This window comes from Nannobrachium achirus (assembly GCF_963921795.1).
Source record: "Nannobrachium achirus genome assembly, chromosome: 17".
NCBI lineage: Eukaryota > Metazoa > Chordata > Actinopteri > Myctophiformes > Myctophidae > Nannobrachium > Nannobrachium achirus.
Genome location: NC_137824.1, coordinates 33,991,218 through 34,016,399, shown reverse-complemented (window position 1 = coordinate 34,016,399; position 25,182 = coordinate 33,991,218). Strand labels below are relative to the sequence as shown.

The following is a 25,182-nucleotide window of genomic DNA, read 5'->3' as shown; positions in this document are numbered from 1 at the left end:
AGTGGCCCTCTCCATCATCAAAGTTGCTCACCCCTGCTTTAGAATATGGGTCTTCAACAGGGGGTCCTCAGAGTTACTAGCTACAAGGTGGCTGCCAAATCTTTGTGTAATAGGAACTTTTATTTTCTATTTTTCTTAAACATTTGAGCCCATGCATCTATTCTTGGGGGAACATTTGCCAAAAATAGCAGATCTACAAGCTCCAGTGTTGCGCTGCGATGCGTTGTGAGCTTGTAGAACGGATATTTTTGGAAAAGAGGTTTGGTGTAGAGGGGAAGAGTGAACCAAGTATACTGTATATATAAATAAGTGCCATTAGCAGTTTATCAAGTAGCCTATTGAGGGTTTAATTAGTTAAATGTCTGCAAATACACATTAACATGAATCCAACATATTAATAGAAAAGATAATGTGTAAACAAACACATAAATTTACACAACACTGATGGCAGTGCTGTCAAACAATTCTATGAAGCCATCTATGCAATCTATGAAAAAGTTTAATGGGGTCTCTGCCTTTGTCTCTCTCTCTCTCTCTCTCTCTCTCTCTCTCTCAGCTAAGGGGACCTTGGCCTGAAAATCAAAGATCCCTGCTTTAGAACATTGGTTCTCAAAGTGTGGTCCGCATTCCACCAGGACAGTGGTTCTCAAAGTGGATTCCAGGGACTCTGTGGGTTCCTTTAGGGGGGTCTAAGTTGACCCATACAAGTCTGTAACTCTGACAGTGTACAAATGGAACCAAATGGACCTGTTAGGGTTCATTTGGTTCCATTTGTACACTGTCAGAGTTAAGGGGAAACCTTGAAATGTTAAAGTTTGAGAAACACTGAACCAGGGGGTTCCAGTCGGTCCCCAGCTAAATTAATAAATATATTCGCAAACATTTGAGAACCACTGCTTTAGAAGTGTGAGTGACACAGGGAATGAACTGTGGGTAATGTACCTGCTACAGTAGTGCTATGATGAGCCTATGTTGTGATGCATCAAAGCGTTGGTGTTATTGATAGTAAAACCATTTTAATATCTATTATATTTAAAACACCAACTTCAGTGTTACAAGTGACAAGGTTATTTTGTTGTGATCTGATAACTAATGCACGTGATGAGAATGTCTCCACTGCAGGATGTCAATCAGGTCATAATGCCCAGGACAGGATAACGAATTGGATAATGCCAATCTGGCCTTGTCCTTCTGCTACTGGGCCCAAGACAAGGAAAACATCTGATATCTATTGTTATTGTTTAACTGTCCAATGAATGCTTGACAAATCTATTTTCCCTGTACCTACTGAAGTATATTTGTGAACTGATGTTACATTGTATGAAGATTCAGATTGAGAAAGAAAAGAGACACATGTTTATTGTACTGTACTGGACATCTATTTTGTATGCTCATTGATTTAATATACAGTAAGAGAAAAACCGGACTTACACTGTGTGGTCTCATTTATTGTGTGGGAGTGAATTCAATCATTTTGGGGGAAACTGTCTATATGGAATATAATAATAATCCTTCCATCAGTTTGGAAACAAACTGTTTGTTTTAGTGAACCTTTAGAAATGTAATGTTGGTATTAAGTACATTTTGCAAGTCAGTGTGCACCATCTGTTGGTTCCTGTTGGGCTTCAGTTTTCCATGTTACGATGAAAAAAAAAAGATGAGACCACTCTAGTGGGAAAAAAAAGTGAAAAAGCCTCTAATTGTTTGGCTAATGCAGGGCAAGAATAAGCACCTACGCATTGCGGCAACACTGCTATACCAAAGAGCACCTTGTTGGAGATTTTTACCCTAGCCAAACAGATGCGCTCCTTTCTCTCTTTTGCCATGTAATGAATCGAGCATATTATGCTAGCACATGTGTGCACGTGCGTGTGCACGCGCACACACATACACACAGCCTATACAGGATATTGCGGCATCTTGCATATTTGCATATTACAGTATCGCTCCTTGTATATAGCATATATCAGCCATGTTGGCATGAACTAGCAGGGTAAGCAAAGGTGTTGCCAATAACACTAATTAAGTTTCTGTTCCGTTAAGGTCACGTAGTCAGGGCGCTGCTATTGTGAATGTTGGCTCACAAATAGAACAGGACCTTAATTAGGATAATTGGTAACACCTGTGTTTACCCTGTGAAGCGGTTTCATGTCAATATGGCTGCCATGAAAAAGGTCTATTGCTTTTCTTCGTCCTTTTACGTTGGCACACAGTGACACACATACATTATTGTAGCGTCCAATGTATGAATGAATGGACCATTGTAAAGCACTTTGAGTTCGCAACTTGCTTAGAAAAGCGCTATAGGGGGCACGGTGGCGCAGTTGGTAGCAGCTGTCGCCTCACAGCTAGAATGTCCTGTGTTCGATTCCCACCGAGGTTCGCTGTGGCCGATGCGGGCGTGTTCCCTCCTCCGCATCATCAGCGCCCACAACCTAGGTGGGGTTGGCGAAAAGGCCTTTCTGTGTGGAGTTTGCATGTTCTCCCCATGTCTCCTATAGATACCCTCACAAAAACATGCTGTAATCCTGGTCTCTATAATGCCTCCCCCTGGCTAGCCGGGGCGCCTGATGGAGGGGAAAGGAACTGGTTGGAATAACTTGTTCCTTCCACACGCTACGTCCATACAGGGGAAAGATTCAATGCTTATAATGGAAGTCGTAACTTTCAACTGTGTTATTTGCTGTGACTGGTCTACTTTTGTAGAGGCACACACACACACACACACACACACACACACACACACACACACACACACACACACACACACACACACACACACACACACACACACACACACACACACACACACACACACACACACACACACACACACCGACTCCCTGTTCTACATGGCAGGTTGCTTCAGGGTCACGCCAAAAAGAAACAAGTCCCTACCCACCCACTCATATGGGCCTATGATGAGAATAACCATACATATGGGCACCCTATGTACAGCGTAGGAACAGTTCCTAATTTCATGAGGTAGACTTAATCTATAAAATGTAATTCCATCTCTGTTGTCTGTTAATCAGCCACCATTTAATCTTACCGTGGAAAAGTTCCATTAAATCAGCGTCAAGCTATAACTGTTTCCATTGGCTAAATGGGAGAGAGTGTGGAGGCTGCCAGGAGGCTATGCTTCCTGGCAGCCATAAACCTCTTTTAACTGAACGGATAATGCATCGTCATCATCATTAAGGATCTTCAACGTTGGAAGCAAGGAATGTGTACTTGTAATGCTTTTCGGAGAGGTATTTACTAACCTGTTTCCCCAAAAACACCCACATCTCTCAATTCAATCTCTATTTCAGACCCAGTAGTGAAGTAGTTTAGTTTATTTTGACTTGCCCCCATCCATCCATTGAGTGCTCGTAGGGGCTGAGAAATCCCAGTCTAGTCATTTAGCGACAGGTCTGTCAGAGGGTCAGTGCAGCTGACGCTTTGGACCAGAGCTAGGGTTTGTCTTGCATTGCTCGAAACACTTACAAAACTAAAAGCAAAATGCACCAAGCCCAAATGTTCAGTTTCTGACATACAGACATGTGTGCCAATGGTTCCACAGTCTAGATGAGAACCTGACAGAGCTGCGACTAGGGTCCGTTATAACAGTGACGATGTAACTGACCCAGATGCCCTACACATAAACCTGTACATACTGTAAGGTTGCGTAGCACATCAGAGCAGATGGGTACCCTGACACTGACAAACATCTGGCTTGCACTGGATTACCATTTCATACACATCATGTGTATGAAAGTATAGATTTAAGGGCCAAAAAAGGATGAATAGATCGATGGGTTGCTGGTCAGAAGAGCATCCTTCTCATCATCTCTGTGCCCTATGTAATGGTTGGAAAAGTTCTCGGTGTTTCCCGCAGTGGAAAACTTGTGTGTGTTGTCTTATGAAAGGTTAAGATGAGTGTCACACGGTGGATGAATCCAGATCTCAGGTTAAGCCTCTGCCGCTCCGATCTCACCTAATTGAAGGTTGCTCTTTGCTTCAGAGTTTTGGCACTGAGATCAGGGTAAATGCTGATCTTATTTCTCCGTTAGAGTTTAGAGAACGGAGATTCTATACTGCCAGTCGAATAATCTTTCTTTTGACCTCAAAGCCGCAGAGTCTTGCGATCATGCATCGGGCCGATGTGAATGTGATGTGCTATATTGATCAGCAGACCAATAATCTCTTAGCCCAAACAATTCATACAGAAGCTTGGTTGTAAAAGCGGTGGAGTTACCGGCTTCGGAACCCTCTGTAACTCTTACAATCAGTCTCTTTTACAGACTCTTACAACAGTCAATGCAATATTATCTTTTATGGCGTGACTCTGCAGGAGGCTAGCCTTCAATAAGATGTCCGTCTGTGTGTTTGTCCGTCTGTCCTTCTGTCTGTGTGTATGTCTGGAGGTTATCTCGCTGGACCGATCAGCGCCATGTTTTATACGCTTGGAAATATTTGACTTAAAGGACAACTTTAGTTTTTTACAACAAGGGTTCATATTTTAGATTGTAATTAGAGAAAAGAAAAAGTGAGAGTTAAAATGTTTTCATTTGCTTCGTTCTATAGTTTTACTGTGTTTACCGTGCTAAAATGTGGGGCATGCGTACGCATGGGGGCATGCGTACAAGTGGCTAAATATGTCTTTTTAGACACAATAATCCAGCAGTTTCTTTATTGCTATTTACAGTAACACTTCTAGCCCCCATAAGTCACATCCAACCATGAAAGGTTGCGTTGTATCTTTGGAATGGGCTTATTCTGTGTAAAATGACATATTTTGCCACTTGTACGCATGCCCCCAACCACTGAAATAAGAATCTCTAAAAAATAGAAAGAAGTAAATGAAATAATTTTAACACTCATCTTTTATATTATTTAATTACAATCTAAAATATGAACCCTTGTTGTAAAAAACTAAAGTTGTCCTTTAAATTTCATAATAGAAGTTATAGACGGGTTTCTTGTTTACAAACATTGAGACTAAATGCACAGCTGAATGTATCATGTAATCAATTCCCACCAATCCCCAAACCTGTTGTTTTGGGGAGCGCTGGTTTCATTGGCTAATTTTGGTACCGACCCTGCGTGCGCATCTAGTTCTTATCAGTGTAACGTGGACCAGAAACCCGTCTATAGGGTCTGGAATAATCATAGTGGCTGGAGTAATCATAGGGTAAAGTAACAATATGATTATTTTAAAGTACATTTACTCAAGTACTGTACAATTTTCAGGTACTTTTACTTTACTTAAGGGAGCTATTGTCAACTTTTTCTTGAAAATAACGGATGCTAAATTAAAAATACTGTTCGAAAATATAAAAAAAATATATACCTCACATATGTGTTTCTGTTCAAAAATGTCCACAAAAAGTGTAAAATAATGATAAAATAGGTAATCACTTTGGCAATTGTCAGGCTGACACTTTGTTTACATGCTATCAAGAATAGACAGGATATGTATAGTATAGTAAGTCATGATGCAAAGGGGACCTTTGCATCATGACTTGAAGTAAACAGCTTATTTTTCGGCCTTACTGCCTCTACTAGAGGGCAATTCTGTCAAGTTCAGGAGAGTTTGGACAAGGCAATTGCATGCATGGTCAGGGGAGGGCACTTTTTACAGACAAGTAAAAGGGCAGGGGCTCAAGCCCCCTTTGATGTCTATGTGTGCACGTGTGTGCAGCCCCCTTCTGACAGTGAGGAGTTTCACCAGGAGGACATAACATGTGGAGGTACATGTTACTGCTCCCAGTTATGCTCCCTGCTGAACAGGCACCCCGACCAACCCGCAGTATATTAAGTAGTAAGCCTTGCCGAGCCATGAGGCCCATATGTCAGGAGCCTATCTCCTGTTCCTGTAGTGTGAGACGGGTTGATGTACAAGTACACCCCCTGGAAATGATGCTAGTGTGTCGCAGGGACTTACCCCCGTCCAACCCTTGATGCTGAGTGCCAAACAGAGAGGCATTGGGTCCCACTTTTATAGTCCCCGAATCCCCGACCTCCCAGTCTCAGGGTGGACACTCTAACCACTAGAGATCACTCTCCCAGCCAACTTTATCCATGTGCCACCCAGGCACACCGGTCGATGCAATAATTCTGTGACTCTGTGTGAAAATCACTGACAACCAGGCCTCGGCTGTCCGTGGGCAGAATTCTTTATTTCTCACTTTGCTGCACTGTGTGAATCGTGCCTGATGGGTCCAGACCCGCGCCCACTCCACTCGTGAAATGGCTTGACAGTTCAGTCTGATATCGGGATAATGTGAACCGGCTCAGAGCTAAATCGGCTATATGCACAGCAGCCATTTTTAAGAGAAGTTGGGTCTCTTCTCACTTCCTTCACGGGTGATACTAATGATACTGATGAAGGCTCTGTTCCATTCTGGTCAAACAGAGTCGGGGTGCTGATATCGTGCATGTTGGCTCACTGGAAACACTCTGCTACACCGGTGGGTCACTCTTCTCAAAATGTGGTCCAGGGTTCCTTGGGGGTTCCAAGTTACCCCTTAAAAGGTGTGTAACTCTGAGAGCCAAATGGACCTGTAAGGGTCCATTTGGTTCCATTTGTATGCTCTCATGCATGAAATGGTACAGAGCCTTCATTAGTATCATTGGTAACACCTTTGAAGGAAGTGAGAAGAGACCCAACTTCTCTCCAATATGGCTGCGTTTAGCCTATTCCTTCCATGTGCAAAAGTGAAAGTGCTTCACATAATTATGAATTATCTACAGTACGCTGTAATTTATGTCATCTTAGAGGACTTACTATGCAACCTTGTTCGTCGGGTTGCAGCGTCGTAGTCTATGGACTTACTGGACAAAGTGGGAGGGAGGGAGGCTGCCTTGTAATTATCCACCTGTCTATATGCAGCCACTTACTCCTGCATTATTCACATCCTTCAATTAGCGCTGCCATTTGCGTGTGTCATGGCAATGAGCTGAAGTTAGCAGATCCTGTCCTCCCCTTTCTATTGGCGCCCTCGTGCTGTGCCAAGCTCATTCTTAGAAAGAAATGTTGGTAGCACACCTTATATGACGCCCACGTCTAATGCATTCTAAACATACGTCTAATGCATTGCAATCTGCATAATAACAGATTCCGGTTCAGATCCACTTCATTGTCACTTAGATGCGCTGTTAGGTGCATACAGGTGGAAAACGTAACGCTTGGTGGCTCCAATACAAACCATACAACATGATCATAAAAACACGATAAAAGGACCTAAAAACACTAAAACAGCAATAAACATAGGGAAAGAATATGAGTAAAAAAAAGTGCCTAATACTGTCTAATACTGAAAATGCTTTGTAACAAATAATCATAAAACATTTATGACTTACAAGTTGTATCATAACACTTTATATTTGTGGGTCACACTTTGGCCAGAATAGTGTATGTCATGTGGCCTTCCAGTGATGTCGTGTATGACGCGTCTACTGTATGATGTATGACTCCAAATTTTTGCCAAGGTTTCAGCCCTGATCTGAGCCATTTTGACTTAATAACACATAAGTTAAATATTCCAAAAGGTATAAAACGTCATGTGGAAAAAAGTGTCTTACTGGCATTGTTCACAAATAATGTGGCGCTGATCAGTCCAGCGGTTTAGGAGATTAGCTCTGGACACAGACACATAGACACACAGACAGCGCCTCTTTGCCTTAAACCACTTTCAAACTGGCATCCCATTTTGGGAATGTCAACACCCGATCTACAAGCTCACAAACCCATCGCAGCCCAAGTGTTTAGAGCAATGCAAGAAAAACCCTAGCTCTGGTCCAGAGCGTCAGCTGCACTGACGCTCTGACAGACCTGTCGCTAAATGACTAGACTGGGATTTCTCAGCCCCTACGAGCACTCAATGGATGGATGGGGGCAAGTCAAAATAAACTAAACTACTTCACTACTCACCAAACCAAAGGTACTGTTGCGTTGTTGAAAGTCTATTCCCTGGGGTGGGAAACCTCTCAGCACCCCACCCACTCTGTAAAATACATTATTTTTGTCATGAAATAAAACGCACCCACCTCGAGCCACCCAGCGGCCACCGCAGACATAATGGTTCACAACCTGGAAATAAGCGGCGGTCGAGTTGGATGCGTTTTATTTCATGACAAAAATAATGTATTTTACAGAGTGGCTGGGGTGCTGAGAGGTTTCCCATCGTGGAGAATAGACTTTCAACAACGCAAAACTACCTTTGGTTTGGTGAGAAGTGAAGTAGTTTAGTGTATTTTTGACTCAAGTTGAGCGCTCGTAGGGGCTGAGGTCGGTGCAACTGACGCTCTGGACCAGAGCTCGAAAAACCCCACAAAAACTTTTCTGCCTACACCTCCAGGAATATCATCATCACATTACTTATAAGCACCCAGCATCATGCTGTAGACATGGGCTTCACAGTGTCACTGAAATATTCCCTTCAGACATCACCGAGTCCTTCCGTATGTCCCGTTCAATCTGTGCTGAACGAGAGAGGACCAAAGCGGACAGACACGGTGACCTCAACATCCGCGAGGTAAAGGCCACCGAAAACAAAGGAAGAAACTATTAGAACAAATGGAAAGTGCTGACGTTTCTCTCCAGCAGCTTCACAGAACCAAAGTGAACAGAGAGGAGGACAGAGAAACACTGACATTGACAGTTTTTTGGGAGAAAAGGACTGCAGGATATCACATTCTGAACACAACCACCAAAGCCCTGTTTTATGCTTTTCCAGAAATATCAAAAATACTTTTCTGCAATTTTTTGGAAACTTTTCAAATAATAATGATCTTCAGTGGTGGAGAGTGACTATGGTACATTTACTTAAAGGACAACTTTAGGGTTCATATTTTAGATTGTAATTAAAGAATATAAAAGATGAGTGTTAAAATTATTTCATTTACTTCTTTCTATTGTTATTTCAATGGCATGCATACAAGTGGCTAAATATGTCATTTTTACACAGAATAAGCCAATTCCCAAGATACAACACAACCTTTGGTTGGATGTGACTTATGGGGGCTAGACGTGTTACTGTAAATACCAGTGAAGAAACTGCTGGCTTATTGTGTCTAAAAAGACATATTTAGCCACTTGTACGCAAGTATTTTAAGGTATTTGTACTTTACTTGAGTATTTCCAATTTCGAATACTTTTACTTCTACTCCACTACATCTCTGAGCCAAATATTTACTTGAAAACTTTAGTTACTAGACTAGTGACTTTGCATATATACATTATAATATAATAAAACATACATTAATTGCTTTAGACCTATTTTATACCTAGGCTATTTGAAAATAGCCGATCTACAAGCTCACAACACGCCACATCGCAACACGTCGTGAGCTTGTAGATCTGCTATTTTAAAATATGTTGTACTTTTGGTACTTTAAGTACATTTTAATGCCAATACTTTTGTAGTAAGGCTGAAGCACACCAAAGTATGGTTGCCAGTGGAGCGCAGAAAGCGCATTCTGTCCCAAAGCCAGTCAGTCACCCTCCCCATGCCTCTCTTCTAGTAAAACCTTATAATAATCAAAGTATACACAAAACTGTATTCACTGAATGTATTTCACCCCAAGCAAACTATGCAGCAAAGACAAACACCAAGTCGTTTATGATCAGTAATCAAAATAGTCACTTTCGTACACATTGATGTGTGAATGCGTGGGATTTTCAGAACTCTACAGGAGGTTTTCAGCTTCTCTCTCCATCATAGTGGGTAAAAACTGCACCCAACTTGAAAATGTGCATGCTTTTTATTGAGACTTCACAACTGTACTTCACACTTCCATTAATAAGAAAACAGTCCTCCTGGCAGTTTCAATAGCTGCAAAAATGATGGTATGTCATACTGTACGTTAACATTGAAAGAATGGCCAACGGCAAGTGCACTATATAGATATATGCATTATATCGCACTTTGCCATGCATTCTATTACACTCCCCCGCTAAGTCTGTACATTCCCCATGCACATTCATCCACTTTGCTGCTAATAGAGTGCTGAGGAGTGTTAAGAGTGGGTGTCTTAACCTTTTTCAACCTTATTTATATGCTCTCTTGTTTTAATTTGTTTTATTCTATTTTTACTACGTTCCAATATTATTCTTATTATTACCTTGGGTGCATATTGTGTTTGCTGCTGTTAGCACAGTCTTTGTGGACCATGTCACCCTGACACTTCACTGCGTGTACCTGTATGAGTGAGTGACAAATAAACCCCTCTTGATTGGTTCTTGATCCCTGATACCCTGATATAACACAACTAGAGCTGTCTGCAGCCCACACTGTGACAGGGCGTTTGTTATGTACTGCAAGTAGGGAAAGGTTATTTATTTTAATATCTTTATAGATTGTAAGCTTTCAAATGTGATTTTGAAGTTTGTGAAACCTCATAACATCAAGAAACTGAGAAGAAGAAAAAAAGCCTGTGAAATGTCTGTGTTATCTGATCTCACACCTCTCACAGCACACACTTGACTGTACTAGTTTATGGACAAATTATAAGTATTTTGTGCTCTAAAACAATTCTTTGTTATAGTTAGCGGGTTGTTCCATCGATCCATCCATCCCTCCATCCATCCATCCAATATACAGACTTAGCCCCAGGGAGGAAGTGTCATAGAATACATGGCGAAGTGAGATATAATGCATATATAGTCCACTTGCCGTTGGCCATTCTTTCAATGCTTAACGAACAGTATCACATACAGGCCAAACCATTCTTTTTGCTGCTATTGAACCTGCCAGGAGGGCTTTTTTCTTATTAATGGAAGCGTGAAGTACAGTTGTGAAGTCTCAATAAAAAGCACATATAAATTGAAGGACATTAAGAGGTACATTTCTAAGGTGCGAGCGCTGCAATATATGGTTTCAGGCTATATCTTATGAACCCTGGATATAAAAAAAGATTGCAACAAATAAATTATAGGAAAATATCCAGAGATATCCAAGAATATGTTTGAAAAGAAAGGGGGAGGGAAAGGAAAGAGGATAATTTACACCACTGTTTCCTAAACAGAGCGTCGGGACCCACTAAGGGTCACAGAGGGATTTCTATGTGTCACGACCAGTGTTGTATTGGTCTGGTCACGCGTGTACACGCTGTCCCGTATCTTTTCTGAGCAGGGTCACGCCTTTCACGTGCACGGACATGCATCGATGCAAAACCACCCCCAAGTTCACCCCTCCAAGTTCAACATTTACAAACACTTTAGTGACACAAAAGGGATGAGTCTGTATGCATATCAATAGACCATTGTCTGGACCCGTTGACTCCTGTGGTATAGGTGTTTAGCGACGTGCGTGTGATGTCTTTAATGAGCGTCCACCCAAATTCAATCGCCAATGCAACACTGGTCACGACTCGAGTAAAAATCCTGTTTTATTTTCCTACAAAATAAAGACGTTTTTCAAAAGATTTTCCCCTCCCCAGAAAGGATTTTTTTTCTTTTTTAAATAAATTAGTATTTATTTATTTATTTTTTATATCCACAACTTTCCAACATCCCATTGTGCATTGCGCAGAAGGCGAGCGGCATTTCCGGTGTCGCAGCCGAGTGTGATCTACAAGCTCACAACGGTTGCATCTGCGATGCGACGTGAGCTTGTATCTCTGCTGTTAACCGGAAGTGTCCCGCAGATAATGCTACAGTAAAGTCTTGCGGAAACAGCTGGATAGATTTTCAAACAAACATAATATCTAAGAAATTCCTAAAAAAAGAAAAAAAAATTAAGAAGCAGTGAAAATAGCCGACCTACAAGCTACAAAGTGACCCGTTGTGTGCTTGTAGGTCTGCTATTTTCATTTGTTTGGGGTCCCGGGAAAACGTCTTATTTCTCTTTTGAGGTCTTGGCCTAAAAGGTTTAGGAACCACTGACACTTTACACAACAACAACTGCAGTAGCCCTTACTCACCTATGGGTGTGCTGTGGAGCAGCACCTGCTCCAGGGTGCGTCCGTCGTTGTAGAGGGCGAGGTGCCAGGTGCCAGGGTCCATGTACTCGATGAAGCCCGTCTCCTGCAGCGCGCTCAGCAGCAGGCCTTTAGGGGGCTTGGCGGCAGAGACAGGGTCAGCCAGGGACCGGGGCAGGGCCTTCCCGTCCAGCAGCTTCACAAAGTCAAACTGGACCACAGGAGAACAGCCGCGTTACATTTAGCAACAGTTTGAGCTCCTACATTTCACTTTGTGTGTATTAGCCCAGTGGTTCTCAACCTGTAGGGTCGGGACCCCCAGGGGAATCCCCAAATTATTTTGAGGGGCCCCCAGATGTTTAGCTAAATGTTAAAGGGATATTCCACTTTCAAAAAACTTTTGGTCATTTTATTGTCTAATCAGGCTTTTATGAACACCCTGGACAGTTTTTAATTTGCTTGATTCAATATTTAGATATTTGATGTAAATGTTACCAGGCCCAGGGCCTCTCCCCACACACACCCACTGTAAATTCAAACTGCATTTTAACCATGATAGATTCATTAAAAACACCCATTATTTTTTCTGGTTACTCATATTACCCTCCTAATACCTGAGCAGGCCGTTTTTTCAATAACGTTTTTTATTTATTTGTAATAAGATTTTTTTGTATTTCATTTTTTCCATTTTCCCAAATAATTATTACAAATAAATGACAGGTTATGGAAAAAAACACGGCCTGCTCACATATTAGGAAGGTAGTATGAGTCACTAGAAAAAATAATGGGTGTTTTTAATGAATCTATCATGGTTAAAATGGAGTTTGAAGTTACAATGGATGTGTATGTGGAGAGAAGCCCATAACATAGTTTTCTCACTCAACAGTAAACAGACCAGCATACATATACTGTAAGTGTATAGGCCTACAAGGTATCTACACATTTCTTAAGTGACAATTTAAGGACTTTTAAGACCTTACCTGGTTAAACATTGGCAAAATTGTCAAATATTAGATGCAGAAATTGTGAAAATAGCCAATCTACATGCTCACAACGCCTCGCAACGCGAGGCGTTGTGAGCATGTAGATCGGCTATTTTCACAATGGAACAGATAGAGTCAAACTAAATGTAATGCCAACTACAATGCCAAGTGCTTGTGCAGGGTGAGGGGTCCCCAGTTCAAATATGATTATTTGGGGGGTCACGGCCTGAAAAGGTTGTGTACCACTGTATTAGCCCAATCGGATCTCCACATGTATGGAGAGCCGTGCTCATACACATTAAGTAACTGCTCAACTAATGTTTAAAGCAAGAAACAAACTGCTAACCCAGCGAACATTCTGGATTTGTTTAGTGATAGGGAGGGTGGCTATGGCCTTAGGTGGGAACTACATTTCAAACAAGCAAGCGTTCAGACCACCCGTAAGAGTATACCGGTATGTCTGTGGAGTAAAGATTTGGAACAGTTTGACAGAAGAGATCAAACATAGTAAAAATATTTTACAATTTAAAAACTATACTCAAATCCAATATCCTGGCTAAATACAGTATAATATAATCTTCCTCTACTTACTTTTCTCTGTCTTTGAAGTTTTTATTTTTCATTCAATTATTTTTTGTTTGTCTTTGGAGTTTCATTTTTCATTCATTTCAAATTTCTGACTCCCTGTATATATATCTAAAAAAGTACATTTATTAATTTATTCATCTATTCGTTTATTTCATTATCATTGTATACTCTTATAACATATTTCTGATTCTTGAATTGCTATTGTTGATGTATATGGGAATTAACTAATCAATGTATTTTACTCCATGAATACGTAGGATAGGCATCCATAAGCTTTCAGCTTCAGCCTATTCCTTTTGATCACCTGTAACAATGACTAAGTGGATGTATGACCTGAATAAATGTGCTGTATGTGAGTGATCAAATAAACTAAACTAAGCTGGCGTCGTGGACAGAACGGCCCATACAAGGAGATATGCACACGTGTCGTGTTTGCACCGCTCACTTCTCACAGGTGCCATTTTATTATATAGTTTTAGTCATAGTATTTTGTATAATGTTTAATTTAGTGTTAGTCATAAGGTTTAAGTTGGAAGGTTTCACGTGGAAGGTTTAAGTTTTCGTCTTGTTTTAGTCGACTAAATCTATAATGCCCAGGGACGTGCTGGCCATTGGGAAAAGCGGGACAACTCCCGAACGGCCGGTTCATTCCCGGCCGGTCCAGGCCGGCCATTAGGAAAAAAAAAGAAAATGTTCCATTTTGTGGGCTGGGCGGCCAACAAAGTAAATTGTCACTGTCGGGCAGAAACCTCATATCTCCAAGTTTCAAATTTGTCATTTTTTTTGCAAAGCAAAGCCCTGCTTCATCATACAAGGCCGTCGCACAAAAATAGTGGAAACAGCAGATCTACAAGCACACAACGCCTCGCACCGCGAGGCGTTGTCTGCTTGCAGATCGGCTTTTTTCACTAGTTTAAAACATTTTTAAAATGATAAATACAAAACAAATGGTTTCCACCCGACAACAGTGAAATATAACTCATGTAATTGGCCTTGTCACTTTGTCACAAATCTTTGAGTAGCAGCTGTGCTAGAGAGATAGATCTCTCTCTATAGCGTGCAATGAGGGCCTCTCCAACTCTTTTTCCCGGGCTGAATCAGGGGCCCAGCATGTCCCTGATAATGCCCTAGCGGTTATGTAGCCAAAGTGCACTCACTAGGAAAGAAAGAATCACTGATAAATGGGTTTAATTAAAAGTGTTTCAACTGGTCAGCCAAATGAGATATCAGCATATCAGTGATATTACACTAAGTGCATACCTGTTCTTGAGGTAATTCTTCATCTTGCAAAATCACAAAGGCTAATTTGACCTTTGGAAACAGAAATCAGTCGGTGTGTCCAAAAAAGTAGTTAATGCACTTTTGCAAGCTGCACTGATGCCGGGGGTTTTCAAGAGAGGCCTTAATGGAGAATTCTGTGGTAAATCGCTTTATTACCTCTTTTTCTTGTTATTTTAACCTCTAAAAATATAGGTCCAGGTGTTTTTATTATCCAAAAAAGCATTATTGTCCATTTCAGCCGAGCTGCGGCAACTTTACACAGTTCACAACGACAAACTGTGAGCTTGTAGATCGGCTATTTTCAAATGGCCGAAATGAATATAGGGCTGAAGTGGTTAATTTGTGTTTTGTAATAATAATCTAAATCTAGTTTTCAAATAATTGCAGTGGAGTAAAAGTGCAACATTTGCCTCTGAGACGTAGAAGCAAAAGTGTTGCAAATACCTAAAAATCTTACAGTTAAGTACAGTACTTAAAGGGGTACTGTCACTTCAGTCATCTTAAAATATTGTTATGATGTCATTGTGGGAATGTGCAATTATAAGCCAATCAAATTAATTGACTGTACTTAGACTACTTATACTGGTCAGCTGTTGTTGGGGGGCGAGGGGCAGATTACACTGTGACATGAGTTTCAGACTATTTCAGACCGTTTTCAGAGAGACCACATGACCTACTAGTATCATACTATTATAATTTCGGGGCGTGTCAGCGGGCCTTTAAGTAAAATGCACTTAGTTACTTCCCACCACAGTCGATAACCCGGCGTTCCGCTAATAGCGCCGAGCAGGCCGTTCAAGTACAACACGCTGTCACAGTGTCTGTCTAAACCTCTCTCTCTTCTCCCTGCCCTCCTTAACACCCCCCCCCCCCCCCCCCACTCCCCCACACACACACACACTTCTCTTCTCTCTCTCTCTCTCTCTCTCTCCTTCTCTCCCTTTCTTCAAACCTCCTTGAACTAGTGCAGCTCGAGGAGTCTTTTCTCCCCACTCCTCCCCCCCGGAGGGCCGTGCGTGTCACACTGGTGTCAAAAACAGCTAATTAGGCCTCTTCATGCAGGCGAGAGAGAGAGAGAGCGAGGGGCTGCTGTGCTGATGTTAAAAAGCAGATGACTCAGTGTGTGCTGTGTTCGAGGAGCGTGCTGCTGCCTCTCTGTCTGCGGAGCTATAGCCTTTTATGTAGGTGCAGCACAATGGCATTCCACACACTGTACTACCCGTGTTGGGGAAGTTACTTTCCCCAAAAATAATCTTTCTTTCTTTTTTTACGTATTACTTTCAAGTGATAATGGTACGTTAGGGTACGTTCAGGAATGCATTAACCTACTTAAGCCAGTGGTTCTCTCAAAGTGGGGTCCGGGGGGCCCCAGGGGAACCTGAGGGGGTTCTAGGGGGTCCTCAGATAAATGATTGATAGTTGGGAACCAAATGGACCCTTTATGTTGCTGTTACTCTGAGAGTGTACAAATGGAACCAAATGGACCCGTAACAGCTTGCGAGTGTGAGTTTCTCCAGCCCATGTGTGCAGCGGTACCTGGGTGTGTGTGGGCGGTACGTTCCTGCGCCCGTAGACCCCCAGCAGGGCGCTGTGCGAGAGCGACAGGTTGAACTTGACGTAGGTGGGGTGGTGCACCGTCATGTGGAACCTCCAGAACAGGCCCGGCGGGATGGACTGGCTCTGCTGGGCACCCATGTCCACCTCACCCCGGTCGATGGCACGGCCTCGCACCCACTTCTCTGCAAAGGGGAGGGTGGTGGGAAACAACAGAAAGACATTTTATTTGAGTACGGTACATATGTGGAGTACCTGGACTTTTGCCTCAGTGAATAAATACATTACAGACAATGAGTCTTTTGCATTCTTGGGGAAATAGAAAAATATATATTATCAAATATTGGTGCTAACATCTCCTACATCTGGCTTTGTCTGTATGTTTTTAGGTGGCCACACCCACCAGTTCATTAAGTATGCCTGGTTGTCAGGTGGGTGGTGACCCAGCTGAAGTTAGCCACACCCACAGTGTTGGGTGAATGGTAAAAGGGGATGATAATATGATGTCATTTAATCACCGTTTTTGGATCAGTACCTTTGACCCACAAGGTGTCAGCCTCCAGGAAGAAACCCAAAATACAAAGGGAATACATAATTGCTCATAACAACCACACCAGGGGTCTAATGAAGTACTGTCAACCTCATAGACACATGAAAAACAGAAAAAGTAAAAACTATGACACCGCCTCTTTAATGAAACTAACTCATAAAAGCATCCCTCACTTCACACTGGTTGTGATTTTGTTTTAAGCTCATGACTTTCACTCCAGTACATTTCAAAGACAGATAGCATACATTGAACCTCCCTTTCTAGGAAGGGAACCCCCAGGACCCAGACCTACAAAAATACATGATGAATATTTCATTATGAATGATGAATTATTAATGTTTCAATACAGCAATGCAATGCATGGACAAAAATGCACGAAAAAGAAAATGTACTTTGTCATTTCTACCTTTGAATACTTCAGTATTTTTAACAGCAAGCACTCCTGTACTTTAACTCAAGTACAACTTTGACTAAGCAACTTTCTCTTGCGGTTGAGTCGAGTAATACTTGACCAGGAGTATCTATACTTTGTGTTGAGTACTTTGACCACCTCTTACAAAGGGCCGACTAAAGAAGAATCACAGCACACGCGAGACATTAGATAGCACTCAGTTCATCAATCACTCCTTTATTAACGCGGACAAGACGCTCCATTCAACATCGGCAGAGGCAATTAATAGCCGATCTGATGTCCTTAAACGTCACTTTGATCAGTGGTCTCGCTAATGAAGTCAAATTGAATAGGCGTCCGAGATGACAGAGTGGATGTGCGGAGCCCCGCCTTTGTGCGGCGGCACCGCCGGCTGGTAACTCATGGCGGCGCGTGCTGCACGCGCAAAGATATACTGCTCTGCTCGCGAGGGAGAGCGGGAAGTGTTTTGTCTGAGCGCTGTCTACCAGGGCTTTGTCATGGTACCGTATTAGCATGCGCTAACAAGAAAGGAAGAATGAGTGTGCGTGTGTGTGTGAGAGAGAGAGAGAGTGAGAGAGTATGCCTATAATAGAGAGCAGGAGACAGTGGGAGGGGTTGCCCAACACACGCGCACACAAACAAGCTCCTGGCTTACAGATAGTCTGAGAGAGAGGTTTGCGTCTTTTGTGACTATAGAGAATAGGGTTTTCTGACAGTCCCAAGGCCATTTGCAGCCTCTCCTCTCCTCTCCTCTCCCCCAATCTCCTCCCCTCCACCTCTCCTCTTCTCCCCTCCCCTCTCCTTCGCCTCTCCTCTCCTCTCCCTCTCTCCTCCTCTTCCTCCACAGCCTTTATCTTCCCGAAGCGGCCTGCATCTCCTTTTGTGCGCTGCGCGGGGCGAGGCTTTCGCCGGGGCCCCCTCTCTTTGTGTCGCCCTTTATGGGGAGATATATCCTCGGCCTCCTAAACTAAGATGGTGGAAATACGGTGACAGAGGGGGAGGGCGGCGATCGTTACGGCCACAAAAGCCAGAGCAATGGTTAGGGGGCAGATTCATGGAGCAGGCCACTTGCGCTCGATCCATAATGCCTGCAGCTTTACCACTCCATTACCGAGACGCCCCACACACACACACCCACAGTCACACACACACACACACACACACACACACACACACACACACACACACACACACACACACACACACACACACACACACACACACACACACACACACACACACACACACACACACACACACACACACACACACACACCCACAGTCATACACGCACACACACGCACACACACACACGCACACACACACGCACACGCGCACACACGCACACACGCACACACGCACACAGGCCGGAGCGCATATATATCACATGTACTGTCTCACAAGCACGGAGGGAGGGGGGGAGAGTGAGAGGGAAAGGGGGAGAGAGTAGAGTAGAGAACAAGAGAAAGAGAAAGAGAAAGAGAAAGAGAAAAAACATACAGTATCATGCATTTATGATTAATTAATTTGCTAGTGCCGTTCTTTCCGGGCCGGTGTCCTCTGCGCTGCATAATCGGTGTCTGCTTTTGAAATGTTGCGTCTGCAAAAAAACGCCTCACGTGACAAAAAACCGAACCGAATCCAACTGCACTGAGGAAAAGAGGGGGATGAAAAAAATATAAAAAAAAGCCAGAATGATGGGGCAGAGAATGAAGTCAGTTCCACTAGCCCACTAATAAAAGGGAAAGCTGAGGGACAGGAGTCTAGTGTGCCGGACAAAAGCCCCCACACACATACCTAGGGAACAAAAGCAGCTTGGCAGAACCTGAGCTATGCATTCATGCATTCCTGCATGAATAGGCTCGCACTGTCCACCTCAGCAGTCTGTTCCCTTTAATGCTAAGCCACTGCACCGTGCCTGGCTACGCCGCGGCCCAGCAGAGGCATGGGTTGGTTGGGTGCATGTCCCAAGGAGGGCAGCCTTTTCATTTGGAAACCAGAGATGAGCAGCAACATGAATAGAGCCGGGCAGCTTGGCAGAGCACTCGCCATGGCATACATGAAGAAGACAGACTGGCTGGGAGAGAAACAGGGCAGACAGGGTATAGAGAAGACAGAGACAGGGGCGTCGCTCCAAATTCTGGGCCCCGGGTACAAGTATTCACTGGATTATGTTGTGCTTTAACTATTGAAAAATAGCAGATATACAAGCTCGCAGCGCAGCACCGAGTGCCGTGTTGCGAGCTTGTAGATCTGCTATTTCTTTTAAATCGTGAACATTTGTGCAAGTCTTTGAATATTTCAAATCCTTCTAAGGTTTTTTTAAAAACCTATGTTTCTATGTCAGTGGCGCTCATACCTTTTCATGTGAAGGACCCCCAAAATGTTATGTATTTGGCCACAGACCCCCCCCCCCCCCCCCCCCCCCATCTCAAAATATTTAGTTCCAGGGACCCCCCAGTAGCTAAATCTGAGTTACAAATGTTTGCTTAAAAAATACTTTTCAAAAATAGCAGATCTACAAGCATTTTTCAATAGTTAAAGCATAAACCCCTCCACCTTGGGCCCTAGTAACTCAGTCCCACCCCTCCCCCCTTGTGACGCCCCTGGACAGAGAGACAGGTTGGCGCACGACAGACAGACAGAAACGCAGGCGTTTGCAGTCATGTAAGCTGGCAGCTTCTTCTGACGCTAATTACTCCTCTAGTTCTAGAGCCTTGTACGTGATGCAACACAGGGACAGAATACAAAGGTGCGGTTTGGTGGACGGTTTGCGCGGGTCAGTCGAGAGGAGAGGATAGGAGAGTAAGTGCCAAGTTAATAAAGCTCCTGATGCAAAGAGAGGAAAAAACCCTTCCATCTCTCTCTCTGGGTCCCTCTCTCCATCTTTCCATGTCTCTCTCCCTCTCCCTCTCTCTCTCTCTCTCTCTCTCTCTCTCTCTCTCCCCCTCTCTCCGTCTCAGCAGTAGCAGCAGATAATAATCCAGTGTTCAGCCACAGAGAGAGAAAGGAAAGGCTGTATTTTGTCAGTTCCAGGGGGAGCGCAGAGCTGTGGTCCCCTGAAGGCCCTCCCTGCCGCTCGCATTACCGCTGTCAATCACGCCCGGCTGCTGCAGCCCCCAAACCTGACACCATATCCGCTTGACACCGTCCGCCTCAGACATCTCTTTCAATCTGTTTGTTCCTGTTGTGGCAGGCAGGCAGACGAGCCGGGCCCCGGTTCATAGTCAACGCGCTGACGCACAAAACATACACGAGTTCAACCTCTTTAACCATCGCAACAATCGGATCAACCTTGCCATGGGGAGAGCAGTGTGAAATTCAAACTGACTGTCGATCACTTTCAATAAATGATACAAAAGCAGCAAAGCAAATGTCGATATCAACCTTCGTTTTCGTCCTCCGTTGCCAACAGCGGCGGGCCCCGTAAAGGAAAAGTGAATCAATTTCCTGGTTTAATTGAAAATATTAGACGCGTTCGGAGTAGAGCTGTGATGCTAATGTGAGGCGTATTGATGGCGGGAGGGTAGGGGGGTCGGTCATCCAGCCCCTCTAGAGCCAGAACCTTGTCTTTACTTGGTGTGGTTTTCTTTTACCGGTGACTTTCTTGTGTTTTCAACCTTGCTTCTAAGACACCTGAATTTATATAAATAAAGTCTATCTTATCTTATCTTTTAAGAGTCAAGACACACATACACATACTCAATGTCCAAAACCGTTCCTTTTTTATTATTATTTAAAAATGAGTTAAAGTAGTGAAAATAGCCGATCCACAAGCACACAACGCCTCGCGGTGCGAGGCGTTGTGTGCTTGTAGATCGGCTATTACTATTTTGAAACTTGGAGATACAAGATTTCTGCTCGACAAGTGATGATATACTGTAGGGTTTGAGTGGTAAACAAACAGCGTCATTATCAGTTTTATTTAATTAAACATTTCTGTAGGACATAAAGCGTTAATTGTTTGCTGGAAAAAGTGTTAACTAAATATGAAAGCGTAGCATATTTTGTGCTGTGTGTGTGAAAATCCTTCTTCAGAAGTCCAGTTTTGAAAACACACACATTTCAACAAGCTGCCGTTCCAAAACTGTAGGATCAAAGAAAAATCATTTATCATCAGCTCCTATTCTAGGATCCCATACTCATCTTGACTTTCATATGAAAAACTAATGATAAAATCTTCAATGATCCCAATGATCACATGCACGCACGCAGGCACGCAGGCAAGCGCACACACACGTTACATTATCTCCTACTGTGGAATGCAAAAGGCTCACCCATCACAGCAGATACTGTATATATCATAGAAAACTGCATCATTAAGACGCACTTTGACTAGTAAAAATACTAAAACACTGTTATTACTGAAGTCTGTTATGTGTTCTGTGTAACACATGTGTGTGTGTGCGCGCGTGCGTGTGTGTGTGTGTGTGTGTGTGTGTGTGTGTGTGTGTGTGTGTGAGTGAGTCTGTGTTTTTGTGTGCGTTCTGTGTCTGTGTGTAGCATATCGTCACTGTCGGGCAGAAACCTCGTATTTCCAAGTTTCAAATTTGTAAATTCTTTCGCAAAGTAAAGCACTGCTTCATCATATGGTCATCGCACAAAAGTAGTGAAAACAGCTGAAAAAAAAAAAAAAAAAAAGCACACAACGCCTCGCGGGTGCGAGGCGTTGTGTGCTTGTAGATCGGCTGTTTTCACTAGTTTAAATCGTTTTTTAAATGATAAATGCAAAACGAACGGTTTTGGATTTACAAGGTTTTCACCCCACAATGACGATATTTGTGTATGTGCGAGCGCACGCGCGCGCACATGTGTGTGCGTGCGTGTGTGTGTCAGCGTGTCCGTGTGTGACGGGCAGAGTAAGGAGCTGAGCCACGTTTCAGATTTGTGACACCGGGTCTAATTAATTTCTCTGGCCTCAGGCTTGTTCAGGTAAAACAATTACACCTGTAATCTATTTTCAATGGAACCGAACTGTCTGTGCAATTAATGCTGCTCTCCCTGAGACTGTGATGAAGCACGCCGCCATGAGCTAACCAGGCCTAGGGCTCTGGCACGAGTGTGTGTGTGCGCGTGTGTGTGTGTGTGTGTGTGTGTGTGTGTGTGTGCGTGCGTGCGTGCGTGCGTGCGTGCGTGTGTGCGTGCGTGCGTGCGTGCGTGCGTGCGTGCGTGCGAGAGAGAGAGAGAGAGAGAGAGAGAGAGAGAGAGAGAGAGAGATCTCCGTCTGCGTTCAACTGGACAATATTGTGAATCTATATAACAGATTAGCGTGGGTAAAATTAATAACGCTACAGAAGCTTCAAGCGAGAGAGAGAGAGAAAGAAAAAGAGTGAGAGAGAGAGAGGGAGAGAGAGAGAGAGACACATGGTGATAGTTTGCCGCAGGATGAATAGAAAATATTACAACAGCGCGAGGAGGTGCTTCTAATTACTGGGAATTGTGGTGAGGAAGCACCTTAACCCTCAAATACCTGTAACGCGCTCTAGTTGCGTTAGATTTTAACCACTTCAACCATTAGTTTGTGCGTTAACTATTGAAAAATAGCAGATATACAAGCTCACAGCGCGGCACCGAGTGCCGCGCTGCGAGCTTGTAGATCTGCTATTTTTGAAAAATCGTGCGAAAGTGTGCAAGTCTTTGAATATCTTTGACTCGATCTTTGATCCGACTTCTAAATCCTTCCTCTAAATCAGTGGTTCTCAAACCTTTTCATGTCATGGACCCCCAAAATTACATTTTATTTGACCGCAGACCCCCTTCTCAAAATATGTTGCTCCAAGGACCCCCCAGAAGCAGAGATTTGAGTTACAAAAGTTTGCTGTGAAAAATATATAGTCAAAGATTTGCACACATTTTCACGACTTTTTCAAAAATAGCAGATCTACAAGCTCGCAGCGCGGCACTCGGTGCCGCGCTGTGAGCTTGTATATCTGCTATTTTTCAACAGTTAAAGCACAAAACAATGGTTAAAGTGGTTAAAAATCTAACGCGGCTTGGGCGCGTTCCAGGTATTGGAGGCTTAATAAGTGGTGCAGCCTCCTCTGTGCTGGCTGCAGTCTAATGAGTGTCAGTCACAGCGCATAGGAGAGGAGATAATGCTGTTGGCCTGTGCTACTCCATTACTCTCAGGTCCCTCACCTTCTAGCAAGCTTCGCCTCGGGCTACACCTGAGACAGACAGCTCTGTCAATTCACAAACTCATTCGCTCGGTGACAGGACGACCGCTCTCCTCCCATCCTTACACGTGTAATTCGCCGAGACTGCTGACATAATGACAAAATGGCCACTTGAAGGAGGTTTTTCTTTCGTCTTTTTCCTATCCCTTCCTTTCGTGGGTTCTCTACCGCTGCGATTCGGAAACTTTTAAAATCCCTAGTGTGATAGGATATATATATATATTTTTTTTAATAACTGAAAAATCCTTGTTTACAATTTTCTGTAATTATTATACTTTAAAGGTCCATTTGGTTCTAACTATGTGTAATTTAGCTGGGGACCCCGTGGAAGTTATAGATTTTTATATGGGTTATTATAGTTAAAAAGGCTATGGGTTTTTAAAGTAAAAACCCATTTCGCCCGGAGGTTGATGGCATATGAATGATACTTATTTTCTTATCAAAGAGAAGGCAAATACATTTTGACTTTGATTCACTTTCTTCTTCTCTTTGAAGCCGTCCGTCTCCCTCACGGCCTCGCGGCAGTGTCCAAATGTCAAGACTGATCAGTGCTACATCATGCAGAGTTACATCAGCTCCATCTTTCCCTGGGTAAACTGCAGGTTTTCGAGTCCATAAACGATGTTTGATTTTCGGGGATGGTAATGCGGCTGCATGAGGCGGTGCGGCGGACGGCGAGGTAACACAGCAGGCAAGACGTGCTACGGCTTGTGAGAGTTAGATCAGCTTTAGACTGCGGGCTTTGAGCTTTGCGTGTGTGTGTGTGTGTGTGTGTGTGTGTGTGTGTGTGTGTGTGTGTGCGTGTGCGTGTGCCTGTGCGTGTGCCTGTGCGTGTGCCTGTGCGTGTATTATCCTGAGACTGTTTCACAGCGTGAGAAAATCGATGAGACCGATGTACCATCGCCTCCCTCCCGTCAACATTTGCGCACATGCGCGCAGAGGCGCGTGTAGTGTATATACACCCGAGCGTGTGCGCGCGCACACGCACACGCACACACACACACACACACACACACACACACACACACACACACACACACACACACACACACACACACACACACAGTCTGCAGCAGTTAATGTTAATGTCTGCACACATGCACTGCACCTCCACACTCCCCTTCCCTCTCCTCCGGCAGGGGTGTCACACCAAATTCTGGGCCCTGGGTACAAGGATTCACTGTGGGCCCCCCATGAATGGGAACGCATTATTATGCATTATTTTGTGCTTTAACCATTGAAAAATAGCAGATATACAAGCTCACAGCGCGGCTGTTTTTACAAACCTATGTTTCTATGTCAGTGGTACTCAACCCTTTTCATGTGAAGGATCCCCAAAATTATATGTATTTTGCCACGGATTCCCATCTCAAAATATTTAGTTCCAGAGAGCCCCAGAAGCAAAATTTTAATTTAGTTTTTCGCTTAAAAATACATATATTCAAAGATTTGCACACATTTTCACATCTTCGTCATTTTCAAAAATAGCAGATCTTGTATATCTGCTATTTGTCAATAGCTAAAGTATAAAATAATTAAGGCACCTCCACTTTGGGCCCTCGTAACTCAGTCCCACTTTCCCCCCCAGTGTGACGCCCCTGCCCCCGGTCCCCTCCCCTCTGTCTCTCTCTCTCTCTCTCTCTCCCTCGATCTCTCTCTCTCTCTCTCTCTCTCTCTCTCTCTCTCTCTCTCTCTTCCCCCACACGCAGCCCAGAATATTGATGTGCTCTT

General features: G+C 43.5%; 1 protein-coding gene across 1 annotated transcript in view; it reads right to left on the bottom strand.

Moving 5' to 3' along the window:
* The window catches only part of tenm1 (teneurin transmembrane protein 1), a gene marked incomplete at both ends in the record, with an annotated part of 491,087 nt that overhangs the window by 232,962 nt on the left and 232,943 nt on the right, over nt 1–25,182 (bottom strand). The window contains 2 exons of the mRNA XM_080745426.1: nt 11,911–12,118; nt 16,296–16,498. Coding sequence (XP_080601552.1) covers nt 11,911–12,118; nt 16,296–16,498 — 411 coding nt within the window. The remainder of the gene's footprint in view (nt 1–11,910; nt 12,119–16,295; nt 16,499–25,182) is intronic.